General features: G+C 27.7%; 1 protein-coding gene across 3 annotated transcripts; it reads right to left on the bottom strand.

Moving 5' to 3' along the window:
* Positions 1-101: 101 nt before the first annotated feature.
* Positions 102-27,413, bottom strand: LOC107173233 (putative phospholipase B-like lamina ancestor). Of its 3 annotated transcripts, none has more exons than XM_015523683.2 (10): positions 26,987-27,413; positions 4,265-4,491; positions 4,063-4,180; positions 3,850-3,999; positions 3,542-3,788; positions 3,375-3,475; positions 2,834-2,989; positions 2,493-2,736; positions 2,169-2,414; positions 102-1,372 (listed from the first exon to the last, which is right to left on the bottom strand). In XM_015523683.2, the coding sequence occupies exons 3-10, from the start codon at positions 4,170-4,172 to the stop codon at positions 827-829; spliced, it is 1,800 nt and encodes a 599-aa protein (XP_015379169.2). In that variant the 5' UTR covers positions 4,173-4,180; positions 4,265-4,491; positions 26,987-27,413; the 3' UTR covers positions 102-826. The 3 variants fall into 3 exon arrangements, with proteins under 3 accessions (XP_015379169.2, XP_015379170.2, XP_015379171.2); XM_015523684.2 differs by lacking the exon at positions 26,987-27,413 and adding an exon at positions 15,938-16,201; XM_015523685.2 differs by lacking the exons at positions 4,063-4,180; positions 4,265-4,491; positions 26,987-27,413 and having other exon boundaries at positions 3,542-3,780; positions 3,850-3,991.

The raw sequence follows: 27,413 nt of genomic DNA, 5'->3' as shown, positions 1-27,413 counted from the left end.
TGGTTTTCAATTTAATATAATGTACCTACTGATGTGATTATTTATTGTATATTTCTCAGACTATTAAGACGGTGAAAAATAATAAATTAAACACCGTTAAATTCGATTTAAAATAATCTTTATTTAAAAATTACATCACATTGCATGTTACAAAACAAGAACATTTGCATCATTGCATCGTATATTTAAAATAAAAATTACATAATATAAGTTAATATTGAGAAATAGGAAATACAGAAAATAGTCTATAAAAGTGCTAAAAATAAAAAATAAAAATAAAAAAAATGGTAATAATTGTAGTGATTTGGAAAAAAAAGTTTGTAATATTTAAGTAGTAGCGAATAAAATATCGTGTGATTAGATAAAATACTATAACATCGAATATGTTGATATTCGTTTCGCTGCAACAATATTATAATACTATAAACGAGATACGAGTGTGATAATTTGATTTAACTCATAATCATAATCACAATTCATCTCTAGATTATATATTACTATTATCGTCCATAGTTTATAGGCAGTAGATATCACATATATTACGTAGTAATTAGGTTAAGTAGGAGAATTGGATTTAAAACAAAACCTCGAGTTTGTGTAATTTGTTTTGTAGGTGAGACATAAATTTCTAATTGTAATAAGTCATCTGCACTGGGATATCTAATCGATACGTGCTTCGTGAAAATTATCTATACGTAGTTTTAACTTTTTAAGGGTCGTACATGATGTTCCGTTGATATACTCCGTAGTACTTTATATAGGTACTGTCTAGTGGGAAGTATAATAACACTACAGAATTGTAATATGCATATAAGATGTCAGGTCGTCATTTCCAAACCCAAACGACGGCCTCCACCTCGAAGTCCCAGACATCCGGATGCCCGTAATGCGGCAAGTGCCTGATCGGGCTCTCGGACCACCGGAATGGTTCGACCTCAGCGCGGTCCTCGGTGAACGGTGGGCCCGAGGCCATGTAGTAACCGTTCATGTTAGCCGAAGTTACCTTCAGGTCCACGAGCCCGGTGAAACACTTGTCCGTGTTCAATTTGTCGTCGGACACAGCGGATGAAGGTAGCCGGTTCGTAACGATTGTTGGCCGGTCGTCTTTCAGTGGCGCCGTCATGTCGACCGACTGAAGCCGGTTGGCCGCGGTCAGCTGTTCCACAAACGACTGGTTGGCGAACCGGCGGAACATGGCGTTGGTTTTGACGCCCAGCAGGTCGGTTCGGCCGATCAGCGACATCTCTGTGCCTCGCATCAGGTCCACAAGCGTTCCAATATCGGTAACATTTCGCTGCCCGTTGCGCAGTATGATCGCCACCGGGTGATCTGCAGCGTCCCGTTCGTCACCGCTTGATATGTAAAAAGTTTCCTGCGAACCACACAAGAGACAATTTTTTTCAAAAAAACATTTATCGCTTATGGCGTTTATATAAAATACATCAAGTACCTATATTGTACCAATTATATAAGCACGAGGTCTCATATATTTAAGGTTTTTCAACGGGTCACAGGAGTTTAGCATCATCGAATATGTGGTAGATAGAAGTCGGTTCTATATAAGTAGACGTTTGACGTCTTGATACTTTTTAACTTTTATTTCAATCTAAAATGTACATAGACATTGAAATGTTGACAGCAAGAAATGTATGTAAAATTTTTCAACTTGATAGTTTTTAAAAATATAAATAATCATGTTGTATTTACCTATTGTACCTAATAGTATACATTATTAATAATCAGTATATATTTTATTATGTATTTTTAACGAAAACGGAATATTTTTAAATCAATTGTTTTTTTGATGTTTGTCGACTGTTGACCTTTGGGAAGTTAAAATCACAGTTACAGTAGCCTGATTGTATACGTTATACCTAGGTATTTTAAGGCTGTATAATATTATTTACGTGTCTCATTTAGTGTGACTATGGCGAAATGATTAACCAGCAGATGCAATATATTTGGGATATTTTTTTGGCTGTGGGTAGTGGACATTCGTCTTGATGTCTAAATGTACGCGTACCTTGCCGAATCTTCTTTGGAAATGTATATCGAGGGAATAGCGTACATTTTTAACCGATCGCGCTAGCATGAAACCTAGAAAATACATACACCATAGTCCATAGTGTACGAACTAATTGCGCGAGGGCAATATTTAAACAACTGACCTTGAGACACGGACTACTGTTGCTGACCCAATAACCGTTGGACAAAAGTGTTTTGGAAAGTTCTTCGTAGCTAACAATGCCGGGCATTTGTTCAATGACTCCAAATGCGATTGATGTGCTATTTGTGCTGATGATCAGCCACTGTTTGTTTCCGGTGCCGCTATTGTTTCTTGAAAACACCTCGTACCATTTCTTACTGTTACTCGCTAAACGATTGGCCGCCATGGTTCTAGCACCCAACAGGACCTGTTTAAAATACAATTTTGTATTCAACAATTTTACTTTGTATATTTGTATAATTAATCACTGTGAATGTTTAAATACTTGATCGGTCTTCATAATTTTTTCCCAGAGTTGTCTGTTGTTATTTTGTAATTCTGTCCCTATAACAATAGTCTCCGACACAGAACCTTTCTTGGTGATCTTATAAAAGTCGTCTTGAGAATAAATGGATCCAGGATATGACGAAAACTCAACTATCTTTCCATTAACAAGCGCACTGTCAACGCTTTCAGTTTCATGGAAACCAAAATTGTAACGTTTCTGTATGCGCAACATTGACCCGTAACTAGAAATATAAATGTTATTATTATTATTATTATTTTTTACAATTATCTACTGATCAAATCATTGAAATGCAAATAAAGTTATTAAATCTTACTTACTATCTAGATGTAGATTGAGCTAATACAAAATCAATTGGGTTGGTATTGATAATTTTTACCAATGTAGCAGATAAAGGTGGCTTATCTGGATTAAAATCTTTTGATGCATTCCATTTTTGTTCGAAGTTTTTTAAATCTGGCATGATGTTCATCCATCTGAGAACAATTTATTGTATTTTTTACGTGCACTTAGAATTATTAACATTGTCTTGATAATACAATATTAAATTTGGTAATAATGGGATAATATGTCAAACTGCATTATCATTTTTAACATTGTGATTAAGTAAATCAGTATATCACGTTGAAATATTTCGAACAGCAAAGCTAAAAATTCCATTATGTCTAAATATTAATGTACAGAAATAAAATTATTTGAATGCTATTGTAACACGTATGAAGTATTAAAATACATTATAAAATGCATGTCAAGTTTTATCTGTATACCCTTAATACCCTTAGTAAATATGAATTTAGGTATGATATTATTGGAAAAAAAGCTCTTAGTTTGAAATTATTAAAAATAAAATAATTGACTTACAAAAAGTCTACAGATGGTATGTCAATGTCTTGTCTGCTTCTTTTTACGCCAAATCGCCAACCATCCTCCAATGCTTTTAATTGCATGTAAAACATATCAACCTAGACAGACGTAAATATAGGTTTAATATTTTTTTCGAAACAATTTTGAAAATATTTTTAAATTACTTGGTGCCAAAACGGGTCTGATTCGCCTCGTCGTTTTGCCGTTCGTTTGATTTCTTCAGCATTTTCTTCTAAATACTTTCTTATACGTTCACAAAAGTTCTTTCTCCCGATACATGTGTTTTCCACTGTGTTCTTCCAGTGCCAATAAATCATCCGCCACGTCAAACTTCCTTCCAAATATCCAGCAGCCTTAGCTTGTACGTAGTCCGGGTATTCCGCCTGAGTCTCCACTTCTAAAACTGCCCATCTAAATATAATTATATAAAATATCGAGTTCTTAATAATATAAATGTTGAATTTTTTGTTACCCATTTTCAGATAAATCCGGTCTATAATAAGCTCTTGCCACTCCTTTTCTAACTTTAAGCGGGTCGTTATTTTGACCACAGAAATCAATTCTCATTCCAAATTCTTTGCTCCAAAACGCTGTTGCGGCATATTTACCATCATATTCGTTTCTAAATAAACACGCAATAATAGTCGGATAATTATGAAACAGTTGATAAGTATCAAATTTTTACCTGATCGTTCCTCCAAAGTAAAATGCTAGCAAACCCAACAAAGTGATTGCAATAATCAAACACCACGACAGTTGCGTCTGAGCCCATGATGCTCCTACTACTTTCAACATTTCTGTATCTATGGTAGAAAGAAAGTCAAATTCTTCGAGTAATCAAATTATATTCGGTTGCCAAATTTTTAAAATTTGGCTTAAGTTCAAACCTTGCGATTTGACTAGAATAAGTTAATTTTCCTTCTTCAAAAAATCTCCAATATATTATGTCTCCTTCGGCCTTTGAACCAACTAATATAGATAGTTTTTCAGGCTCTGGAAACTCGTCAGAGTTCGTCTCAACCCATCGAAATAGGAAACGACGATCGGGACCGGCAACTGTTGTGAGCTTAGATCACTAGAATCAGCCGCCTTTGGTAAGATATTTGAATGACTCCTTAAAAAAAATCGTTATATTTATGTATTAGAGAATATACGGACTCGGCTATTTGTAGTTTATTCTAATGGTTACTTAGATATGTATTACATGTAATATACAAAGTAACTGAAAAAATAATTGAGTACATTTATCTTAAACAAAAAATAAAGATAGAGAATACAAATAATTGTAGTTTAGATATAGGTAGTTCAGAAAATACAAATTTACATTTTTCAGTACCGGATATAGTTTAAATAATTTGATTAAAAGCCATTTAAATAAAATAATAATATTATTATTTTTATTAACTATTATTGTAGTTTTACAATTGTTTAACTATACATATTACACAGTATATTTTAAAGTACCTATTGTATTTTAACACACAATATTCGTCAATAAAGTTTGGTTGGGTATTTAAATATTTAGTACGAAACTGATATTGTTGAACTGGTGTTTAATCTAACGGCACATCAAGTTTCTGTCTCGTCTCCACTAATATTTTATCGATTAAAATATTAAGTTAATAGCAATTTTAATATATATAGGATTTGTAATATATCATACAAGCTTGATAAAAAATATTTCAGTTCAAATTTGAAATTATAGTTTCCACAATGCAAATTTTCTTATTATATAAAAATGAGTATTTTTAAGCTTACTCAATTATCACTGATCCCTAGGGTTTAACTAAATAGAAATATAAAGACAATATTGAGATTTTTATATGCTTCGGATTCGATAATTATACCTTAATTCCTCAACTCTTTATAACCTTTAATTACTGAATTTTTAACTTTAAAAATAATTACATACAAGTCATGGTGACTCACGGCTGTCATATTTTTTTTAAATATAGGTATAATAATGATAATGATAATGATAATAATATAATAATATTTACATATACATATTATAGCCATATAATGCATCATATATTCATCATCAATGATAAGAAAATGTAAATTTTTAAGATTTTGCGTATATTTAAAATATATATGTCACCTAAATGACTATATATATATATATGTATATCAACAGGAAATTGTTCACATACATTAAAACGGAACACACGGGTAAAAAACTAGAGGACCTTGATGAGTTTCTTGTTCCAAGTGGTGTCTATGACCTTAACGAGGTCGAAATGTTTTAGTTTTGTATATTATTCTTTGGTAATACTTATTTTTGTATTTTCTAAAATAATTTCTTCGTCTAGTATCTGAGTACTGCATCGAATCTTCGATAGCAAGTAGAATTGATAGATTTAAAAAACATAATCAGAGTAAAAATATTTTAACATTTAAAGATTGAGTTTTTCTTTACTTATGTCTTTCTATGTGTATTTTATTAATCATATTTTATTTTTAATAAATTGCGTTAAAATATCGTTAGTTATTTTTATTCGGTAGATATACACTTCTAATTTATTTACCACTAATTATATAATTACAATAAGTTTATTCTTAAAGATACGTTTTTCATTAGAAACGCTATAACTTCAAATGATAATCCTAAACAAAATAATTTAAAAAATACTAGTCACGTGCATAAAATAATCTAACGACAATTAACTGATATGAAACTTCTGGTTAGATTAGGTTCTTTCTTATTACGATTTATTCGTTTACAATGTATATACAAAACAACTGAAGGTTAAAAAAACTAAGTGCGCCTATTTAAACAGTATCGCCAGTATATTGGTAACATAAAATTATGATATAGATGATTGGATAGGGTGAATTCTAACGTAAAAACGAATACGATTTCATACATTTTAATTTCAATTATTCGTTTGTCATTCAATATAATAATGTCTATTGCAGAGTTATCATATTAAAATATTGTGCATTGTACTATTGTAGGTTATTATTTCAAATTAACAATTAACGAAACGCAAATTTATATCATACAGGTATGTCATGAGTGTTTTTTAACACCAGGTGCCAAAGCTTTTCACATATTAATCCATAAAAGAAAAAGTATTAAATTTAATTGTACTTGCCTAACATAGCTACATGTATTTTGATTTTCTAAGTACTACTCTTTTTTAATCTGAATAATTACAGAAATCGTTTTATTTCAAAGATAATAATTAGGACAATGCTATTGTTATAGGTACTGTTAAACTCAAAAATATTTTTTAATTATCTGATACATAATTTTATATGGTCACTATTTGAAATTTAAAATATATTGATATTATTAATTAATATCTAAACGATATTAAACCTTACTTATTACAGTCGCCAAAATGTAAGAAATATATAATTTTTTCTTATCCTAACGCATGGGTATAATTATATAAGTATAAATGTATATCAGTATTAAAAGTTACTTACTATAACCTAACCCAAATATTGTTTGGTTGTTTGGTAATATTGAAAATCTAAAAACCCATCTATAACTATAATTTATTAAGATATAATTATATGCGATCAGATAAATTAGCACGTTCATAGTTGTATATCATTTACATATTGAATAGCCCTGCGTATATATTATCTTAATTCTTAATTCTATTTTATTAATATAAGTTTGGGGTTAAACTAAGAAAAATAAAATTATCTCTATATAGTTTTCTATTATACTGATTCCATAGCGTCGAATAACATTTTGTATAACTGTTTCATTAATGTATAATGTCAATGTGTAATGTTTATAATATAGACACATTTAGTAGTGATGTTTTAACTCTTTTTGTCTAAACAAATCAAATGCTAATGCTAACGTGCCGTTTTGAACTTGTATAATATCATAATATATGTGTTATGTTGCACAGACCGTCAAATTTTTTTAACATTTTAGTTAAAAAAAATGTATTTATTATTCGATTGTTCGAATGGATATAACATCTTGGACTCCCGAAAATTGTTTCGCGTATAAGGCTAGGTCACGTGGACGTGGGTTTAACTTTAATGAATAATGATTATTCATATGGACGCGCGTCAACCATGAAATATTGTTGTATATTATAATATATCCATATTCCAAAAATATAATATGGATACGCTGCATATGGTTTAGTAGATGTAGACTAGAATTAGATTAATAGACCTTCGCCCAGCATTTAATTATTATAAATATTTCATTGTGCGAATTGTAGCACGCTTTATATACTTAGTACCTACACTTTTAACATTAAAACCTTATTTGAAATTTGAAAATCTAACATATAAATATTATATTATATATTATAATATATATTGTGTTACGTTCATATAAAATGTTGCGCAATTATTACTATTTTATTTGTAACTACTATACATACACCTATTACATATATACAAATATATAATAATAATTAAAGGTTTGAATCCGATATTACATAAATTAGTAAATTGCAAATATATTTATTATTCTATATTATAAACCAGAAACTATATATATTATGATGTAATTTTTATCGAATGAGATTGACTTATAACTAAAGTACATGATTTCGATTCATTAGTTCTTTAATATAGTTTATAATAGATATATAGATTATAAAAAATAATTGCTATGAAAATTTACAAGGTTACGTCATTCTGTGTGTATATAATATGTTTAAATGTACTCCCATAGGTACTTACTTCTCTCTCTATTTCCGTATTCTTGTCTAATAAAAGAAGAACAAAATATAATGGGTATAACACTATCAAAATGGTTTGATTTTATACATTATAAAATATAGATTACATTTTAGTTACGATTTACACGATTTGTTAATTCTATATTAATTCTTAATCCTCAATTCAATGGCCAACCAATAATAAATATTGAGTTATGAAGCTTAGGATAGAACCTTTCTTTCTTTCATTAATCCTCAATATAGGTGTATAATATATTTTATTTTTTGTGAGAGACAGTGAGATAGGTATAACTTATACTTTATAACAGCCCTAGGTATAAGGTTAGAAATTGCAATTTATACAGACATAAATAGCACTATTATTGTGTAGCTATGTAGGGTTTTTAAAACGTTTATCATAATATTATATAATACTTAAAATATACTCGAACCAAAGTGTATAATATTATATGAATGAATGATGAATGATAATAAAAGTTTTTTGTAGGTAACTGATATACAAATATTAATGGACGACTGATCCGTTGATCAATATCTACTCAATGACAAATATTTTAATATATTGTACACTGTATATAGCTGCAGTGATTATTAGTTTTGCAATAAGGTATTTATGTGTAAAAAAAATTGCTACAACTGAGCTAGCTAAGATTATTATTGTTCCTAGTCCATCAGGGAGACACGCGTGTGTGTATATATTGCAATAGTTCGACTAGAGAGTTCCAAGGACAACCAATTGTTTTTTATTACATGCCAAACATTGGATTCTGTTTTTGTCGATTTTGTGTTATTCTTATTTGTTCGTTATCATTTGTAATTGTACTCCAAGTTAAAGACTCTATGTGTATCGATTATAAGTTTTAGGGTCATATTTTATGATGCGCTGTATCAGTATTAGTGAAGTTTATGAATATATTTTAGCATCCCGATATTCCTGCCGCGGTAACCAGAATAACTTATACAATGTATATGAGAGAAGTTAAAATCGTTTCATGGTTTCCTTTTTTCATAAATTACTGTAAATAAATATTTGATAGTTTTGACGGCCGAAGCGTTTATATATTTTTGCATGACTGCATATAGTGCATACGCCTTAATGCCTTGTATTACCATAATATTATATACGTTTAGATATTACACGTAAATGCATACACGCATTGCTCTCTCTAAATTAACGTCAATGATTACAACATTTTTGCATGCGATTTTCACTAAATATAGAATATTGTGTCATTCACAAAGTACGAATATATATTGTTTGAGTGGTAAACATTTATTTCACTACCAGCAGCACATGTCTTATGTAAGGTAGTCGAGAAGTGGTTATATCCGCTTCTTCGTCCTATTCGATTATTATTTATTATCTATAGTTGTGGGTGGCCGGGCCACTCCTACAACAATAGCGCATTGATTATAATTTATCGCTAGTAAATTATTAAAATAAATAACTTTAAGTAAGTATAATTGTTAATTTGGGTTATCATCGTCATCATACGCGCGTAGGTATGTCAACATTATGTTATACGCAGCCACGTGAAGCTTATTCTGTACAACCGTCATTCTCCGTTTTTTTGTTGAAGTGGGTTTAAAATTACTATATTTACTTTAATTATTAATAAATTATCTATATTGTATTGAATTTGTTTAATTGAAATATGTAGGTATAAATTATGATATGATCGTATCACGAATTCAAATCATATCACGTGGTCTAAATTTTAAAGTTATATCCATAGACTTTTTACTAATAGATCAGCCCTATTCGCGTTTTCGATAGGTGGCACTTTTCGGTTACTAGGTTACCCTGATACAGTACAATACATATTATATAAATGTATACTAAACAGGCTGCATCATGTCGGCACCCTGATATTAACGTATTTGCAGGTATAGCCAGTCTATATGGTTATGTCTTATGTCATAAATCGACTATACCTAAGTAATTACTATTATTATTATATATACCTAAGTTATTACTTATAAGTATTTTTTTTTTAATTTCATATATTCTAAATCAGAATATTTTTTGGAGCATTATTTTGGTACAAAAGAAAATAAAATTTTAAAAAATTATTGATTAATGATTAGTTATGATTTCAAATACCTATAAATAGTTATTCCTAACTATTTAACGAATTAACTACTCGTTGAAAATACTATTACTATGTATTGAAGTACTCCGAAATATATTTTCCATTGGATTTTTAAATTAAGAATGTATGATATCATTTTTAAATGTAAAAATCTTGAAAAATTATCTGAATAAAAAATTTAAAAAAAAAAATTATTTCTTCAAAAGTTTTGTTTTTAATGTACAATTTGCCTATGATAGTAATAATAAAATGTCATACATAATAATATACAGCCATTGTAAGAATAAAAATATCTCTGATGAACGCATACTCGTCATACGCTCGCTGTTATAATTATCTAATTCATCCTGCAGGATGAATACACGCATGTTATTGCCAGATGTATGGTGTGTGTAAGTGTGTTCATTTATAATTGGTATTTGGTTATTATTCATTAATCATTGTAAGAATTTCATTGCATGAATTATATATAGGGTGATTATATTTTTGTTATGTAACTATAATATTGTTTGAAAACTTTTCAACTAATCTGAATTTTATCTAGGTATATATATTTTTTTAGTTTAATTTTCTAAGTGATGTTATGAAATGTTTATTCTTTAAGTTTTTTTTTTTTTGTATACTTTTACGATGTTTTATCTATATTCATTTATGAATATTCATTAATATAATGATGGTCCAAATTTTAATTCGACATAAATTGAATCTGAAACCTTATATTGATTTACCTTTATATTTGATACCTACCAACTATAGTTAAAATTCAGTTAGATAATTATTTAGATCCTTATAATCGTTGTAATTTTTGTTCCATCTATTTTAAAATAAAACATCCAGATTTTGGAGTGAAACATCCTACAGTTTCTGAAAAAAACTACGAGTTAACTAATAGATAGTTACTTTAGGTTAAGTGTAATATACTACAAAACTTTGAGTGTTTTGTATGAAAAGCATGTCTAATTACTTATATAATTATCCCAATTCCTAACCTAACTCAGAAATCAGGACATAAAAAAGTAATGTTTTTAGAAACAAACATAACTGAAACTGAGCGCTTTATATTATTAAGAATATACCTTGTATATAATATATAGATACTATATATATAAATAATTTTTGTGGTTATTGGAATAATAACAATAGTTCATTGTATTTTAAATGTATAATATGATGACGCACGAGCCATGTTCGTTACCATTGACGTATATTGGTGATTACTTCATAAATATAAAAATGTCGATTGGTTTAGTTAACATTTTTTTTACTTTTTTACTAATTACCTATTTAAATTCCATAATTAAATACTGTTATTACCTATTTAAATAACACTCATAGTAAATATTAAATATGTATTAGATATTAAGAAAATAGTCATCGTCAAGTTAATAATTTTCAAGATATTTATGACGTCGTATGCAATTGAAAAATTATAATTTGTGAAACTAGTTGTAGGTTTTAAATTTTTTAGTTTTTAGACAGTAGTGTTTTCTTGGAAATCAGAATAACGCGTTTTGAAATTGATAAAATGTTATATACAATATAGCCAATGCGTTTATCATTATAAATATTTTTATTTTTTTGGTCAAATAAATTTCAATTGCTTCAGTTTAACTAACGCGTACTGAGAAAACTATTACGCAGTATCTCCTTAGTCATAAATAGATACAATAAAAAAATATAATATGATGATCGAATTGCTGCATGTAATACATATAATATATACTTTATAGAAAGTCTTAAAGTTAAAACAATAGAATTTATTAGAATCTAGAAAATTATAAAGTGAAATGAATTATAATAACGACTATAATATTCACCTATCTTTAATCTATTCTTATTACCAAACGAATATAAAGCTTTAGGAACGAACGAACCGTATATAAACTATACTAAAAATACAATAATACACTAATCTGGGTTATTGTTTTAACAGTAAACATTTTGTATCCAGAAAAGTGTTAAATGACGTTTTTTAAATATTTTTTAGGTTTTTACTTTTTCTAATAAAAAGATATTTTAAAATTTCTTATTACTTAGTAGGATATGTTTCTGGGAATTTGTATAGATAAAAATTGCATTTCAAATGAATATTTAATTAGGTAGTTATAAGAACTAATATAATCTATTTATCTAAACTTATAAAATATTTACTGTTAAAAGAATTACTGTTAAAAGAATTACTAATTCAATGCTCAGTATGCATAATTGAATGGTCTCTTTCCCCCAATTATCAACGAATGCATTTGCATTCACGCATTAGGACTTTCCGGGTTTTTGTTAAGTACCTACGATGCATTTTTTTTTTTATAACAGTTCCTGTTGCCTCACTTTTTGGATGGCATAAACGCCCATAATAATTAAGGTAAATTATAGTTCCTGTGAGACCATATGTAAATATATATATCGCCGTAGTACCTATTATTTTAATAGGTAAATCACGTAACCTAGAATAGTGAATGATTAAATTAAAAAAAAATTAACTTTATACGAATAAATAAACAAAACATAAAAAGTGACAAATTTTACTAGCGTAATATGCTATTATTTATCATATTATATTTATGTTATTATTTATAATGGATAATCAAATAATTATAGTAATTATATTCGTGACTTCGGTTTTTTTACATTTAAACTTACAACGGAAATACAGATAATATATAAAATAATATGTATGAACTGTAGCGGTGCACTTTACTATTTGTAACTTCACTCTTCATATTTAAATTCTAAAATACTATTCTTATCGAAACAACTAAAATAATCATCATGTATATATTAATATTGGTAATTTCAGTATTTCATGGTTTGTGTTGAACGTTAACAGACGTCATGTTGTCAAAAATAATAAAACAATAATCGTAGGTATTACAATTTACAACACAAAATATTTAGGAACATTATTGTATAACTGTTATAACTGTAACTTGTCACGAGTATTTTTTTATTTATTTAATTTTTATTATAAATTTTAAATAATTATAATAGGTATGCATCTCGCTTATTAATAATAGGTATTTCATACATTTCTTGCTGTAAAACGTATATGTTATATAACTTATAGGTATATTGACAACGTCCCAAAAGTATTTTGAATACTAATCGTCTTAGTAAAATTAATTGATCTATTTAAAAGAGATACCAATTTTAAATTCAAATGACCCGAAAATTAAATGGAATAATTATAATTAATATATTGTTCCCTTCCAGACACACAGTACATATTTGAATTACCCACATAGAGATTGTTATGCCTACTTCAAAGAATTTGGTTCATTATTACTATTTATTTCTTATAGATGAGAGCGTTTACTAGCTGTGATTATAATATTACATATATCATATTATATGCATATCCGTTTAGGCTTAAGAACATCAACCATAATATCATTAGTCATAACACTCATAACTCATAAGTCATAAACTATTCTCACTAAACTGTAACACGCTGCTTTCTATATTATTATGTTATGAGTAATAGTATAGAAGTATCTATTAGTTATATAGAATCGAAAAAAGTTAAAAGTTTCTATTTTTTTAATGATATGCAAATGGTGTACCTATTTAACATTTTTGTAAGTGATTTTATTATTACAAGAGAAACATTAATATCACATTATCTTCTTCCGTGAAAAATTAGATATTTTCGGTTGTAACAACTTATGTTAAAGGCTTCAAAACTTCATAAAATGAGTATAGACTTTATGAAATAGATAAAGTCAAATTTCAACCCCATTTCTTGACGGAAAAAATTACGTACTCTTAAAATAACATAAAACAATGCTGCTTCATATTATTATATAAGATATTATTGAGGTATGCCTATACAATATAAATAAGATTTTTTACTAGAAATACTTTATTATAGCGTCATATTATGATTAAAATGTTATTCACCATTATTAATAAACTGTATTTATTTATCTATATACAAACATTAAAAATAAGTAGAAACCTATAGATATTAAACTCAGCTAAAAACAAGAAAGCACGAGTCAACAAGAAGAGAACAATAATAATATTCAATTTTCAATTTTGTTCAAATCGTTCATGTAGACTGAAAATGGTGATGTTATTGTATAGTGGTTTTTTTTAAAGACCGTTCTGATTGAATTGTATTTAATATAATACGTCTCATGATTTATTTTATGATGATATTTTAAACAATATACACTTATAGGTAGGTACCATATACTGATACCATACTCTACAATGGGCATAACGGCCAAACCTATATAATTCTATATATCGCCGCAGAGGTATACGTTACATTCGCATGCAATAGAATGAAGTAATGATATTACATTTCATCATAACTATTATACACCTAATACATAGGCATAGTACTTGAATATTATAATCCAGATTTTTTCTTGTAAAAATGTATTTGATCGATTCTGCTTGTCTTTGCTAATGACGTGGAAACAGGATAAATAGTTATATTTATAACCTGTATATATAGTGAGTAACCTCTATATAAGTGTATATGCATGGTTATAAATTTTATAAAAAAAAAAATAATAAACCAAATGTCATACACGAATATACTATAAATAAATGGCAAAGACTCTGGAACTTACAAAACACTAAATTAAACGAAATTAAAAAAGACATCCGTCGGTGGACGAACCCAAAACTCACCCGGAAAGAGGAGACGGTTCTTAACCGACTTCGCATAGGACACACCAGAATCACCCATGGTTTCCTTATGGCAAAAGAGGACCCCCTATTTGTCAAACCTGTGGTATTGCATTAACAATAAAACACATAATAGCCGACTGCATAATCTACAACCAAGAACGAGCTGAACATAAGATATCATACAACCTCGACTCCACACTACTCGGACCTATTCATGAAAAAATCCTAGACATAATTAATTTTTTAAGAAAAACAAAATTGTTCAATCTTATATAAAAAAAAATGTTTTATCCTAATTAAATAACTTACCATTGTATCAGTACATATTTATATTATATCATTATTGTAAATAAGTGTAACTAATGGCCTTTGCTGTCAATGTTAATATGCTCAATGAAAAAAAAAATTGTACTTTGTACCAAACTTTACTTATTTATGTAATTGAACCGGAAAAAAAATTCTTTGAATTTGTCTCAGAATATTTTACCCAAAATGTTCAATATCTCTGTATAATATAACAAATAAACTTGATATATTTTAGAAATTTTAAATTACAACCTGTACCTATCGAAAACAAAACAAAAAGTCGTGAGTTTTTTTAAATTTGGTGTACTCCTTCAGTATGGGTATATATAGTTTATAGTCAACTATATTTATAATCTATTTAGGTAAGTATATTATCGTCTTAACGGATTTATACAACCACATAAATTATCCATATTATATTTTTTATATTATCAAAATTTGAAGTGCTACAGTAGGAATATTTTCAGAATGTGGTCTTGTCAATAACTTTTTTCTTATAATTATCAACTAATATATTAATAACTGTACTAGAAACCCACATTTACTGTTAAAGTAATTTTTGATTTACCTATAATACTCATAATACTAACAGATAATTACTTTTCAATTTATAAAACGATAGCAAGTTTATAGGTTTAATTTGTCCAAATATTTAAAAGTTAACTTACTTTTATTGTTTTCGTTAATTATTTTAATTATTACTTTGTCAATTTTTAAAATTCAGACTGAAGGCAATTAGTATGGAAGAGAATACAATTATATATATGTATAGATTGGTTATGAATGTACTATGCACTCGTTTTTATATTACAACATATTGCTATTGTTATCGTGGTTAATTAAAATCGCTTACCAGAGTCTCGACAGAACAAAAAGTAGAGGGCTCTGTACATAACTCTATAGGATAGATTTTTGTGCGAATTCGGTTTGAAGTAAACCATGCACATGTACGTTTTCTGAGATTTTGTAAATCGCGAGTGGTGGCCCGCGACTAAGACGTGAGAATAAAAACGAAAATGAGAAAAAAAATACACCGAAGTAATAAAATATTTAGCACGTGTGTGATGGACGGGTTGGCTGTCGGTCGTGCGGTCGTCGTGTTTCGCGTTAACCGGCGCAGTACTGACTGAGAATTGGTTCGGCATTGGACTTTTATATATTGGCCGACCGCGATGAATAAACTTCGACGCTGATAGTAATACGACGATTATGCACGTATGTGTGTGCGTGTGTGTGTGTCTGTATGATGCGTTATTTAATTATTACTATTATTATCATTTGAACTCCAGATTTAATATTTGCATGCGATGGGTACAGTTATGTATATGTAGGTATTATAATATCGTACGTGGAAAGCGATGCTCGTTATCTATTTGTAAGTTATATATATAGTTATTATATATATGCATATAAGTTGTAGGTGTATTATACCACACTCTTGAGTAAAAACGTGTTACATTGATCCTTATATAATATATATAGCCAAATTTGATTTATATCGCATGGCGCCTGACCTTTTCTGTACAGTGGTGTTTTGCACGGCCGATTTTATAAGAATTGGATACGTGCAATTTAAGTCTATATACTTATGCGGAGTCTTAAACGTGACGTAAAGATTGATAATTGATTTCAATTAATCTATAACTACATTGCCTGTATTATAGCCCGTTTACGACTAAGTCATTATCTTGTATATATAGGTATACATTACATACGAATCTATAGGTAGTCAAAGATTTTATGTCGGTTTGCACTCGAAAACACGCATAGGTATGACATTATATCAAAATTAATGATTAATTTATTGAAAAATCTATTTATTTAGTACTTAAAAAAACAGCATCGATAAAAAAATGATTAATATTAAGTAATTATTTATATAGTTATACGATGTTACTACTATACAATTACTAAGTACATAATATATCCGGTATGGCGGTATACGATGAGTAAATAAGTTAACCGAGTTTCTCGTGTACTTTCTACCTGATTATAATTTAATAATTATATCGTATTTTCTACAGAATTAATGTGTAATAAGATATATTTAAATTTAAATATTTGAAGAGATAAAATTACTTTTGTCTATTTAGTTTACGTGATACATGGTTAGGTTATATAAAAAATAAGATTGTATAAAACATAACATATAATCATTAAACCATATCATATATAGGTCATCAAGTTTAAATACATTTATTTTAGTTGTTAGTATAAGTTTAAGTTTAAGGTCAAGACATTATTATTTAGCATATTTTGTGTATTGAAATGTTTAAAAATAATATGGACTTGAGAATGGTTTGATGTTGAGTCTGTTGAAGTATATTACAATAGGTAAGTTAATGTTTAAGTTAAATTAAGTTAGGTAAGAATCTTTAACCACACGCGCGCACGCTAATTAATAATTTTAATTGAGAATATTAATATACGTATATTTTTAAATGCAACCTAACCTGGAAATGTTTGAAAATTTAGTACTTTTCCTATATATAACGTATAAATTATCACTAGGTATATAAAGATAAATGCATAATATTATAATTGTTTCGTTTTTTCCGGGACGGCTTTAGATATTATAAGTAAATGTAAAAATGTAAAATTATAAAAATAATATGTATTTTAGGTTAGACATATTCTATGCGACATTTATGACAACTATTGTAAAAATACAATGTCACTGAAGTCTGAAATTAATTATTAGTATAGGTACCTATTGCGATTTAAAAACATCATGTACCTTTGTAATATAAAATATAGTAAAAATACTAAAATTTAAATAAGTATAAATTATAGACGACTTAAATATTTAATTAACAATTGTGATGTGTCAATATGTATCTACGAATGTTTGAAATTGCACTGAATTACCTAACCTCGACATTGATGTCATACATAATATATATATAAATATATTATAATGTATTTGTTTTATAAATTATATAATATGTGTATTCAAATTGCGAGATGTCATATATATGTGTCTGTGTGATGTTTGAAACCTTTAAAACATGATTAAATTACTCTGTACGTATATCGTATATGTATATAGTAGTATGTAAGAGAATTGCACGACGCACGTAGGTAGTGATGTGATTTTTTTTCCAAACCGCTCTATTATGCTTTAGTAGGACGCATATTTTTACTTTTTTACAATTTTAAGAATCTAGTATTTAATGATGCCATTCCAAACCTAGCAAACCTTATAACTGCGAGGTTCCTCGGAGTTATGGTTTATACACAAGATTCTTTTTCCCGAAGCTTTAAGCCATCGTACCTTCTTAAAACATATTTTTTTTTGTATATAATGACATTATTGCGATATACTCGTATATACGAGTGCCGAGCGTCGAGCGCCGTAGAATGAAACATAAAATAATAATGGAGAAAATGTGTTATTTGTTTATAATGAATGCGGATCGTGCATATAATTTACAGGGGACACACACACAATCTGAAGAATAATGTAAATTTCCTAAAAAAATCATTTTTTTCACTTAATGTTCTGTCGTTTTGTATACACTACCTATATGATATAATATGGATTAAGTACCTATATGCATTATTATTTTATGGGACGATTTAAAATTAATAGTACATTTAATCGTTTGTATAATATATTTTAATTTACTGCATAAATACATCAACAGACATGCGTGGGAAACGCGTTTTAGAGTATGTATTTTTTAAAAAATGAAGTGATGGACAATTTATTAATAATTTATATATTTATTAGCAGACTAGGTATATTCATTGCACATTGCAATTTAATTAAAAAATACCATAGCAATTTATAATTTATATAATTTAATAGTAGATTTATTATTTTCAAATCTATTATAATTATTATAGTTATAATTACATATATATAATAAATACCTATAAGCATTATACATATGAATATTATATTGCACCTTAAATGCAATAAATCGTGTAAAATAATAGATTTCAATAAGTGTGTGAAGTCTTACACCAACATATTGATAGTTTATAGGTTGTAGACATTGATACTTTGAATTGGTATGTTATATACTTATATTGTATGTTTATTTTAATACCACTATCCTTGTATAGGAAAGTCTATGTACACTGAACATATCTCTATATTATTTATTTTTATATGCCATATTGTTATAATCAGTGGCGGTGTAGCGTATCACAAAATGATAATGTTAGTTTAAGTTCAAATGCACGAAACATTAACCACGAGGTATGTTTATAATTATAAAACAAACTAATAGAAATAATAGGTTAGTTTTTTTACGAAATAAAAAGAAACATTAAATCACACAGCACCATATTATATTTGAATAAAAAATTTTGACGGCATATTGTGTCTATTTAATATTTACAGCACAGTTTAAAGCTTAAAGTATTTTTGTCTTTTGATTTCTGAGAATAAATAAAACAAATAACTCACGAGTATAAATGATCTAACAATAATAATCTAATAAAGATATTATTTATGAACAATTTGAGCGATTACTCATAAAATTATAAGAGACATAATAAAAAAAAAGTTTGAATGAATAGTTCTGCCTTACACAGTTATCAGAGGATCACAAAAAATCAATCATTTACAACAAGATTGAATGTATTTTCATAAATTTTCGGAGTCATTGTCAATTAAACATTCAACAGTTTGTATTATATCATTGATATATGATAGGCAGTATGTAAATATATGATATTTATTTCATAATAAAAGCAAACAAAAATTCCTACCAATAAATATTATTTAATAGATAAATTAATAAATGATAAACATAATTTTAAATGCAGAATCATCTCTTTTTGAGTCTTAGCTATATCAACGCGTGATTAGTTAATAAATCTAATTTTATAGCGTTTTCCACCATACAGCACTATCGCACCAAGGTGACACACTGGTATAGTTCACTGATAATCGTCCTAGTGTGGACTGATGTAAGTGTAGATGAAACATAAAATCTATACTTATCATCAGTTATCACTGATACATAAAATTAATAAAATATTAAATGGGTATTGGGTATTGTAGTACTTATCATTGGCCATTGCACTGAATGCAAAAAACTGACGTTGTGGATTAAGGTGAAACATAAAAAAGTCCACTCAGTGCACTTTAATCTTGCCGATGGAACATAAGATTATGCACTGGTGCAGTCAGTGCAGTGTGGTGGAAAACGCTATTAGAAGTTGTGTTATTTTGTTTGTATGTACCTATAGATATAGTCTTCGATTGATTGAAAAACGCACAGAACTATTGTGTAGGTATCTATATATTATATACATATATAAGATACTTAGATAGATACCTACCTACTATGGTCACAGTTTATTATATAGAATATATAGGACTATAATATAGGTGCCTACAGCCTATTATAGATTATAACATAAAATTACTATTTGAAGGTCGACGCGCAGTAAACTTATGATGTATACCTACCACGCATAGAATATATATGAATGTCGTATTTTCAATGGGTGTAATGGTGTTTATATGTATAATGTATATTATTATATAATTATGTATATTGTATTTGTATATACCTAGTCGCGTTTGTGTATATCCAACACTCATTCAATGAATAACGTTTATAATGTCACATTAATATGATAATAGGTACTTATAGGCTATATTACTGCAGAACACAGATATTATATATTTACATAAAGATAGTGTTTTTAGTATTGTTTTTTGTCGTTTAATTGTTTATAAAATGTCATATTACGTTCAAGAAATGATAACACAACAATATTTTTTGACATACGTTTACACAGTGACAGTTTTATTCGTTTCCTCCAAATGGTTGATATTATTTCAATGATATACCTATTATACCTATATGACGATCCCGTGTAATCATAGATGCGCGGGTAGGGCAGACTCGTCAGTCGTCGTAAAAGGATTTATACCTATATAGAATTGTATAATAAATAATATTATATTCAATATTCGCGTTTAGGAGCCAAAGCAAATACGTAGCATGTATCTGTATAATATAACATTATCCTTGTGTTCAAAATGATGTGCTCCGTTATTTAATATAAGTACATATTATACAGCTATATGCTTTTCATTTTTATAATAATATGTATCGTTATTTTCTTTTTTTTATTGAAATTTCATAACACTTCACATATCAGTAACCCATAGGTACCTACATCTTAGTTTGCACAATATGATCACCTAAATGTATATGATAACGTATAAAAAGGACACCGAATCATCATATTATCTTCGTCTTATAAACGAACTCAATAGCAAATCTATGTTCAGCAGAACCAATTTTGTGTTGTTAGCAGCTTTAATTTTAGAGTGAATTAACCTATTGTCGATATTAAAAGTAAGAATATTATCATAAGATACCTATACTTCACACGTGTTATTGATATTTAAATTTTAAAATGAGTTATGAGCATTTTAAGTCTATGATATTTTACACAGTTAAAATTCACTTTAACTTTAAAGCTCATAATATTCCCTAATCAATATTCTTAATTTTAAGTTTGATAATATTATAAAAATTCACTCTAATAATAAAACCAACAACATAAAATTGGTTTTGCTGAATGCAAATTTGCATATTTTGTTTGTTGCTGTGATTGTAAGACGAAAACATGACACGCGAGTTTGGAGTCCTCTTAATATATCTACTATACTTATCTAAAGAATAGATTAGAGTCGCAGATATATGATTATATTCTGTGTACAGGATAATTTTTTATCGTAAGACACCCACCCATTATGTCAACCGATTCTTGTATTCAGGTATTCTACAAAACAAATGTTTTTATTAATTTTTTAAATAAAGGATAACTAATATTTTAAGATGACCTATATTTTTAATTTCATAATATGAATAAATATAATATTATAATCTAAAAAAAAATCACGATTATTTCCATTCATAAGCATTTAGTTTATAGATAAAAATAGTGAAAATGGTAAGGATTATTTACTCCACGCAAATTGAATATTTTTATCACATATTACTCTGATTTTCAAAACTGTAGATAAATACCTACTTTTTAATATATATATAAAAAAAAACAATTTATTCAATATTCAATTGTTTATAGTTAGGTAAATCAAATTATATAGAAAAGCGTATAAGAAAATTAATATTTGTATTATAATTTATACATCATTAAATATTAATATTAAAAAAAATTTTTTAGCACTTTATTATGATGATATTGTTTTATATAATCCAATATAATATTAAGATATCATCCAAATATTTCGGGTGTAATCATAAATATGAATAATGAATACATAAGATGTGTACAAAATATGTAGGATAAAATCCTATAGGTATAAATATGTACAATATAGTATGCAGCTAATATGTGTACAAAAATGTTAAAACTATACTTAATAATCATATAGGTATGAATAGTAGGTAACTATAGACTTTTGATGTAACAATCATCGTAATATAAACTCTAAACAAAAGTCTAAATCATAGTATTATACTATTATATCGCATTATATTTTGTAAATATTCGTGTTTTAAAATCTTACAAGAAAAATTGAATTTGCATATAATATACACGAGTAGGTATAGTACATAAGTGCATTGAACATGTTTCCTTAAACATATAATATATATTGAGATAAATCACAGGTGAATGATACATTAATATACTATTTACTGTTTCAACATTAAATTTGAAAATGATAAATTAACTATAATAGGAAGATAATGTTTCACTTATCGCCTATCGGCTTATTTTGATTAAATCTTGAAAGTGGGTGGTCGCATTATGTTTTTGCTCGATCTTGCTTCTCCACAGGGCAATGGTTGACAACGAGACCACCCTATTCGAAAAATGCTGAACTTGTCATACGAGTGTAGTTGTTGTACTCGCGTGCAAATATTTATTAGGTCATGCCTATATTGATTTCAACTATACTAAACATAAAATTATTATTCTAAAATTATGCACTTTTAGATTGCTTCTAGAGAAAAAAATTATTTATTGATAAATAGTTAAAATAATGTATATTTTCGTTTGTTTTGCCTCAATCTATAATTAACATTGTTGGTATAGGCACAAATTGTTACATATTTTAGGTACTGCAGAGTGCAGGGTACTTACACGCTTTCGAGCGTATGGTTAGTACAGCTTCAAGTAAGTATTATATTCGAAAATGTAGTTTGTAATTTATAAGGACTGCTATGACGTTTGTTTGTATTTCATTGAAAAATGTATTAATATACACTGAAATATATCAAAAATATATAATATTGTAATACAATAAATATTCAATTTATTTATAATGAAAATTTAATGCTAAAAATATTATTGAAGTTTGCTTAATGACATGTACAATGTGCGAAATATAGTTTAAATAGAGACTGATTACATTACATGTTATTGACACGCACTTGACCGTTTAATTGTTATAATAGGTAATCATTGCAAAGGAATATTTGCATAATTTATTTCAAACTAAATGAATTTATTATATAAAACAATATTGACTTAATAGGGTCAATGGTTGGCCACTTGACCTTATTTTGTTTACTTGTTCTATTACCGATATCTGCGATTTCGACTACAAATTACATTGAAATAGTATATAACTATTATAATTATCACATCAGTTCAAATGTAGGAGAAACGTTTTTGTTTAATTCATGTTTCTCGCGCTAAAATTAATTTCAGTTATTTAATTGCTTTACTAATATTGTTTTCTTTTAGTGTAAACATTATTATTACCTATATCTTGTTGCAAAACATAGATTAATAAATTACACAATTCTAATTATAATATTCTAGAAAAGAAATTGTCTAATATGGACCACTTGACACTTCATCCCTTTTGATAAAAACAATAAAAAAAGTGCACTGCGTCGATGGACGATGACAATTATTTTACAATTATGATTAACATTTTAATCAGTTACATATTAAATAAAATAATGTTTTTTATCACGTAAATAGTAAATACCAAGTTAATATGAATTATAGATCAAATACAAAACAATAATTTAAAAATGCAAGTTTATATAGTTGCAAAACAATATGCTACAATTATTATGATTATGTTTTCGAAGTTGAAAGTAAAAATATTATAAAATTATAGAAGCTGATGAACCATAGAATTTCTGCAGAACGAATCGAGAGAAAGGATTAGAAAATATTGAAATTTACATGGTTATTAGAAAAATGTAATAAATTTCTGATACCAATAAGTAATATATTAATATAATATACTTATGCTATAAATTGTACGTTTCACTTATTTTTTCATACTTGTAAGGTAGTAATTTTTGTTATTGTATTATTTATAAATATTGCCTTTATTATTTTTCATTATCTATTATTCTAATGGAATCTGATGAGTTATATAAATTCAAGTTAAAATTTATAGATATCGATATCGAAGTCTCGTATGATAAAATTATTTTATGGTATTTAATTTATATTATTGGTAATTGGTATCATACAATTTATTAATTACAATAGACTATATTTGATTTTAATATATATATTTTTTTTTATTACTAAAAACACTATAGATTTAGTTTGGACACGCTTGAAAATTATGTACGTATTAAGATCGTATTCATAAAAAAAATTTAAATAATACAAATACAGCAATATTTTCGGAAGTACAATACTGTCATCTGATCAACATAAGGCATTTATCTTTGTTTCGGCACTGATGATGACATCACGACTATTGTGGATATCCGTTATTTTTTTAACTATATTTTTTGTCGCTAGGATTTAAAATTAGTTATTTTATTTATAATTATTAAGTTGCATTTAATTCATTAGTAGTAAGTACATAAATATTGACTACCTAGTTTTTAATACATAATAAACAAGTTGTTTCAAATAAACTTAATATGTTTTTTTTATATATATTAAATTGTTGTATAGTTATATACATAGGTGTGTTTATTTATATGTATGTATTATATTATTAAAACTACTATAATTGTATAATATAACTGATCCAAGATTTAAAAACTATTAGAATAATTATATGAAATTTTAATTTAAGTAATTATTTAAATCATTTGTAAACCTATAATGATTCACGAATGTACTGAGGGTCTTTTACTTACAAAAAAAAATTATATCATCTAATGAATATTACAACGAAAAACAAATTAATTATAGATTAAAGAAAAATATTATATTTTTCCATGCATAAAACGAATTAAATGATGTCCAGGAAAGGTTTGCAAAACATATAGTTACGGTAAATTGTATTGAATTACCTACCATATTTAACACAATAACAGTTATGTAAAATTATGTACAATATACATTTTTTTGATATATGGATACCTAAATTTGTCATTTTCATTATAAATTATATAGCAATAATGTCAAACTAACGATTGAGAAATAACTCATATAATCATTATTATTATAATAAGTATCTACGCCGTATATATGTTATTTATTATTAATTATTATTTATTTATATGCAGGTACCTTATAATCAAATCGGAATTTTTATCTTTATGGACTACGATGATGTTATGATCGATTTCATAATATTAAATAGGTATAGTTATTGTTGGTAATTATAAAATAATTTCGCCATCTCTTATTTACGTATATTTAATTTAAGGAAATTATTTTTATAATTTTCGAGTAAGAATTTAGTCATATAAAACCTCGTACATACGTAGAACTTCATTCAATTGTCATCAACCGCGATGAACATTATTCTCATAATATACAAATTTGAACAACCATCGTCGGTCTAAGTTAAACCAAATATATGTATAGCTAGAGGTTATATGTACAAATACAATTATTGACCGAATCTCAAATCATATTTCTGTGGTTGAAATTCTCATCATCGTCTACCTAGACGTCAGTGGCGTATAGTTTACATAATACATATATATAAATTATAATAATTATAAAATGAAATTTAAAATTCCTTTATGGCTCTCTCTCTATATATGTATTATGTATAGTGTATACAATTCATTATGTAGGAATTGAATTAATGACATGAAAATACATAATACATGCGTCCGATATCCACTGAATGAACCTTGTGCAGGAATAATAATGAAACTTTTTTGCAGCCCAAAATCGGTCAACCGTCATCCACGTCCGACCGACCGCGACCGCCACGTGTGTAATACGCGATTTGGCAAATTTTTTTAACACTGGACTCACCGAGGACAGCGGAGATTCGACTGTTCGAGTGCAAATACGCGCGTATCATATTGTATGTATGTGTGTGTGTGTGTGCGCGCGCGCGCTCTAAAAACCTAATTTCTCAACCAGCTGTTATCGCGTACACGATACACATTACCTACACACTTATTATAATGTTAAGACATTATATACTATAGTAGGTATTAGGTACTGTACGATGCACGTGCGAGATTTTATGACTTTGCCGCAGTTGTTCTAGCTAGCTCTTGGCCGTTTTAAAATATCAAACGATTTATATAAATAATAAAACGATGCTTAGAAATAATTAGATACTACAACCGAAATACCAATGTACACAGTAGGTAGGTACATTACGTGCAGCTATACATAATAGGTGTACCAGTATTGCGGTATGATAATCGCACTAGAATATTCCTATATTATTGCTGGGTTACAATATGAACAATCGTTCAGAGCAATTTGGTTACCAGTTTAGGTGATTACTAATTAGGTACTCGCTCAAACTAGTAAACAATTTGATCAAAACTGCATCGCGAAAAAACACCTATTATTCAATGGTGAGCTAATGCCTAATGGTCCCTTAAAAATTAAGAACCACGAAATTAATATATTTTTATGTGACCCAGCATGCAATCTTATTATAATATTGTATATTTATATATTTTTATCTGCAGTAACGTTTAATATGTATTATTTATAATTGTATATTTGCATATATAGCCGTAAGGGTATTTGTATTTGTGACATTTACCTGTGACTTCGAGCAATCTCTGGTAATGAGATACACTATCTTGACGTGCGTTCTTCATTCAAAACGTATTTGGGTGACGAGAGAAACAGAAACGAATATGAAATTACCTTTTTGAAGGGGTTGTGTGCGTTATATATATACACACTTGGCACCTGCGATGTGTATGTGATAAGTATAACGGAAAGAATATATTAAATATAATCTTATTGTAAATTATAATATATGATAATGAATTGTGTTGTAAACCGAAGCCGGGAAAGAGAAACATAAAAATAGAAACGAAGAATATGCGGACGGAAGACGACGACGACGCGCGGCACAGCGGGCGTGTGCGTGAAGTCCGTACGCGGGCAACCGGGTGGGCAGCCGGTCGAAGGAGTCGGTGCTGCTGAGCTGTTGTTCGGACGACTGAGGAGAGAGAGGCCTG

Source organism: Diuraphis noxia, unplaced genomic scaffold (genome assembly GCF_037042655.1).
Source record: "Diuraphis noxia isolate RWA-SAM2 unplaced genomic scaffold, SU_Dnox_SAM2 contig0003, whole genome shotgun sequence".
In the NCBI taxonomy this organism is placed as follows: Eukaryota; Metazoa; Arthropoda; class Insecta; order Hemiptera; family Aphididae; genus Diuraphis; species Diuraphis noxia.
Note: the sequence above shows the minus strand (reverse complement) of the source record. Positions and strands in the feature narration are given on the sequence as shown.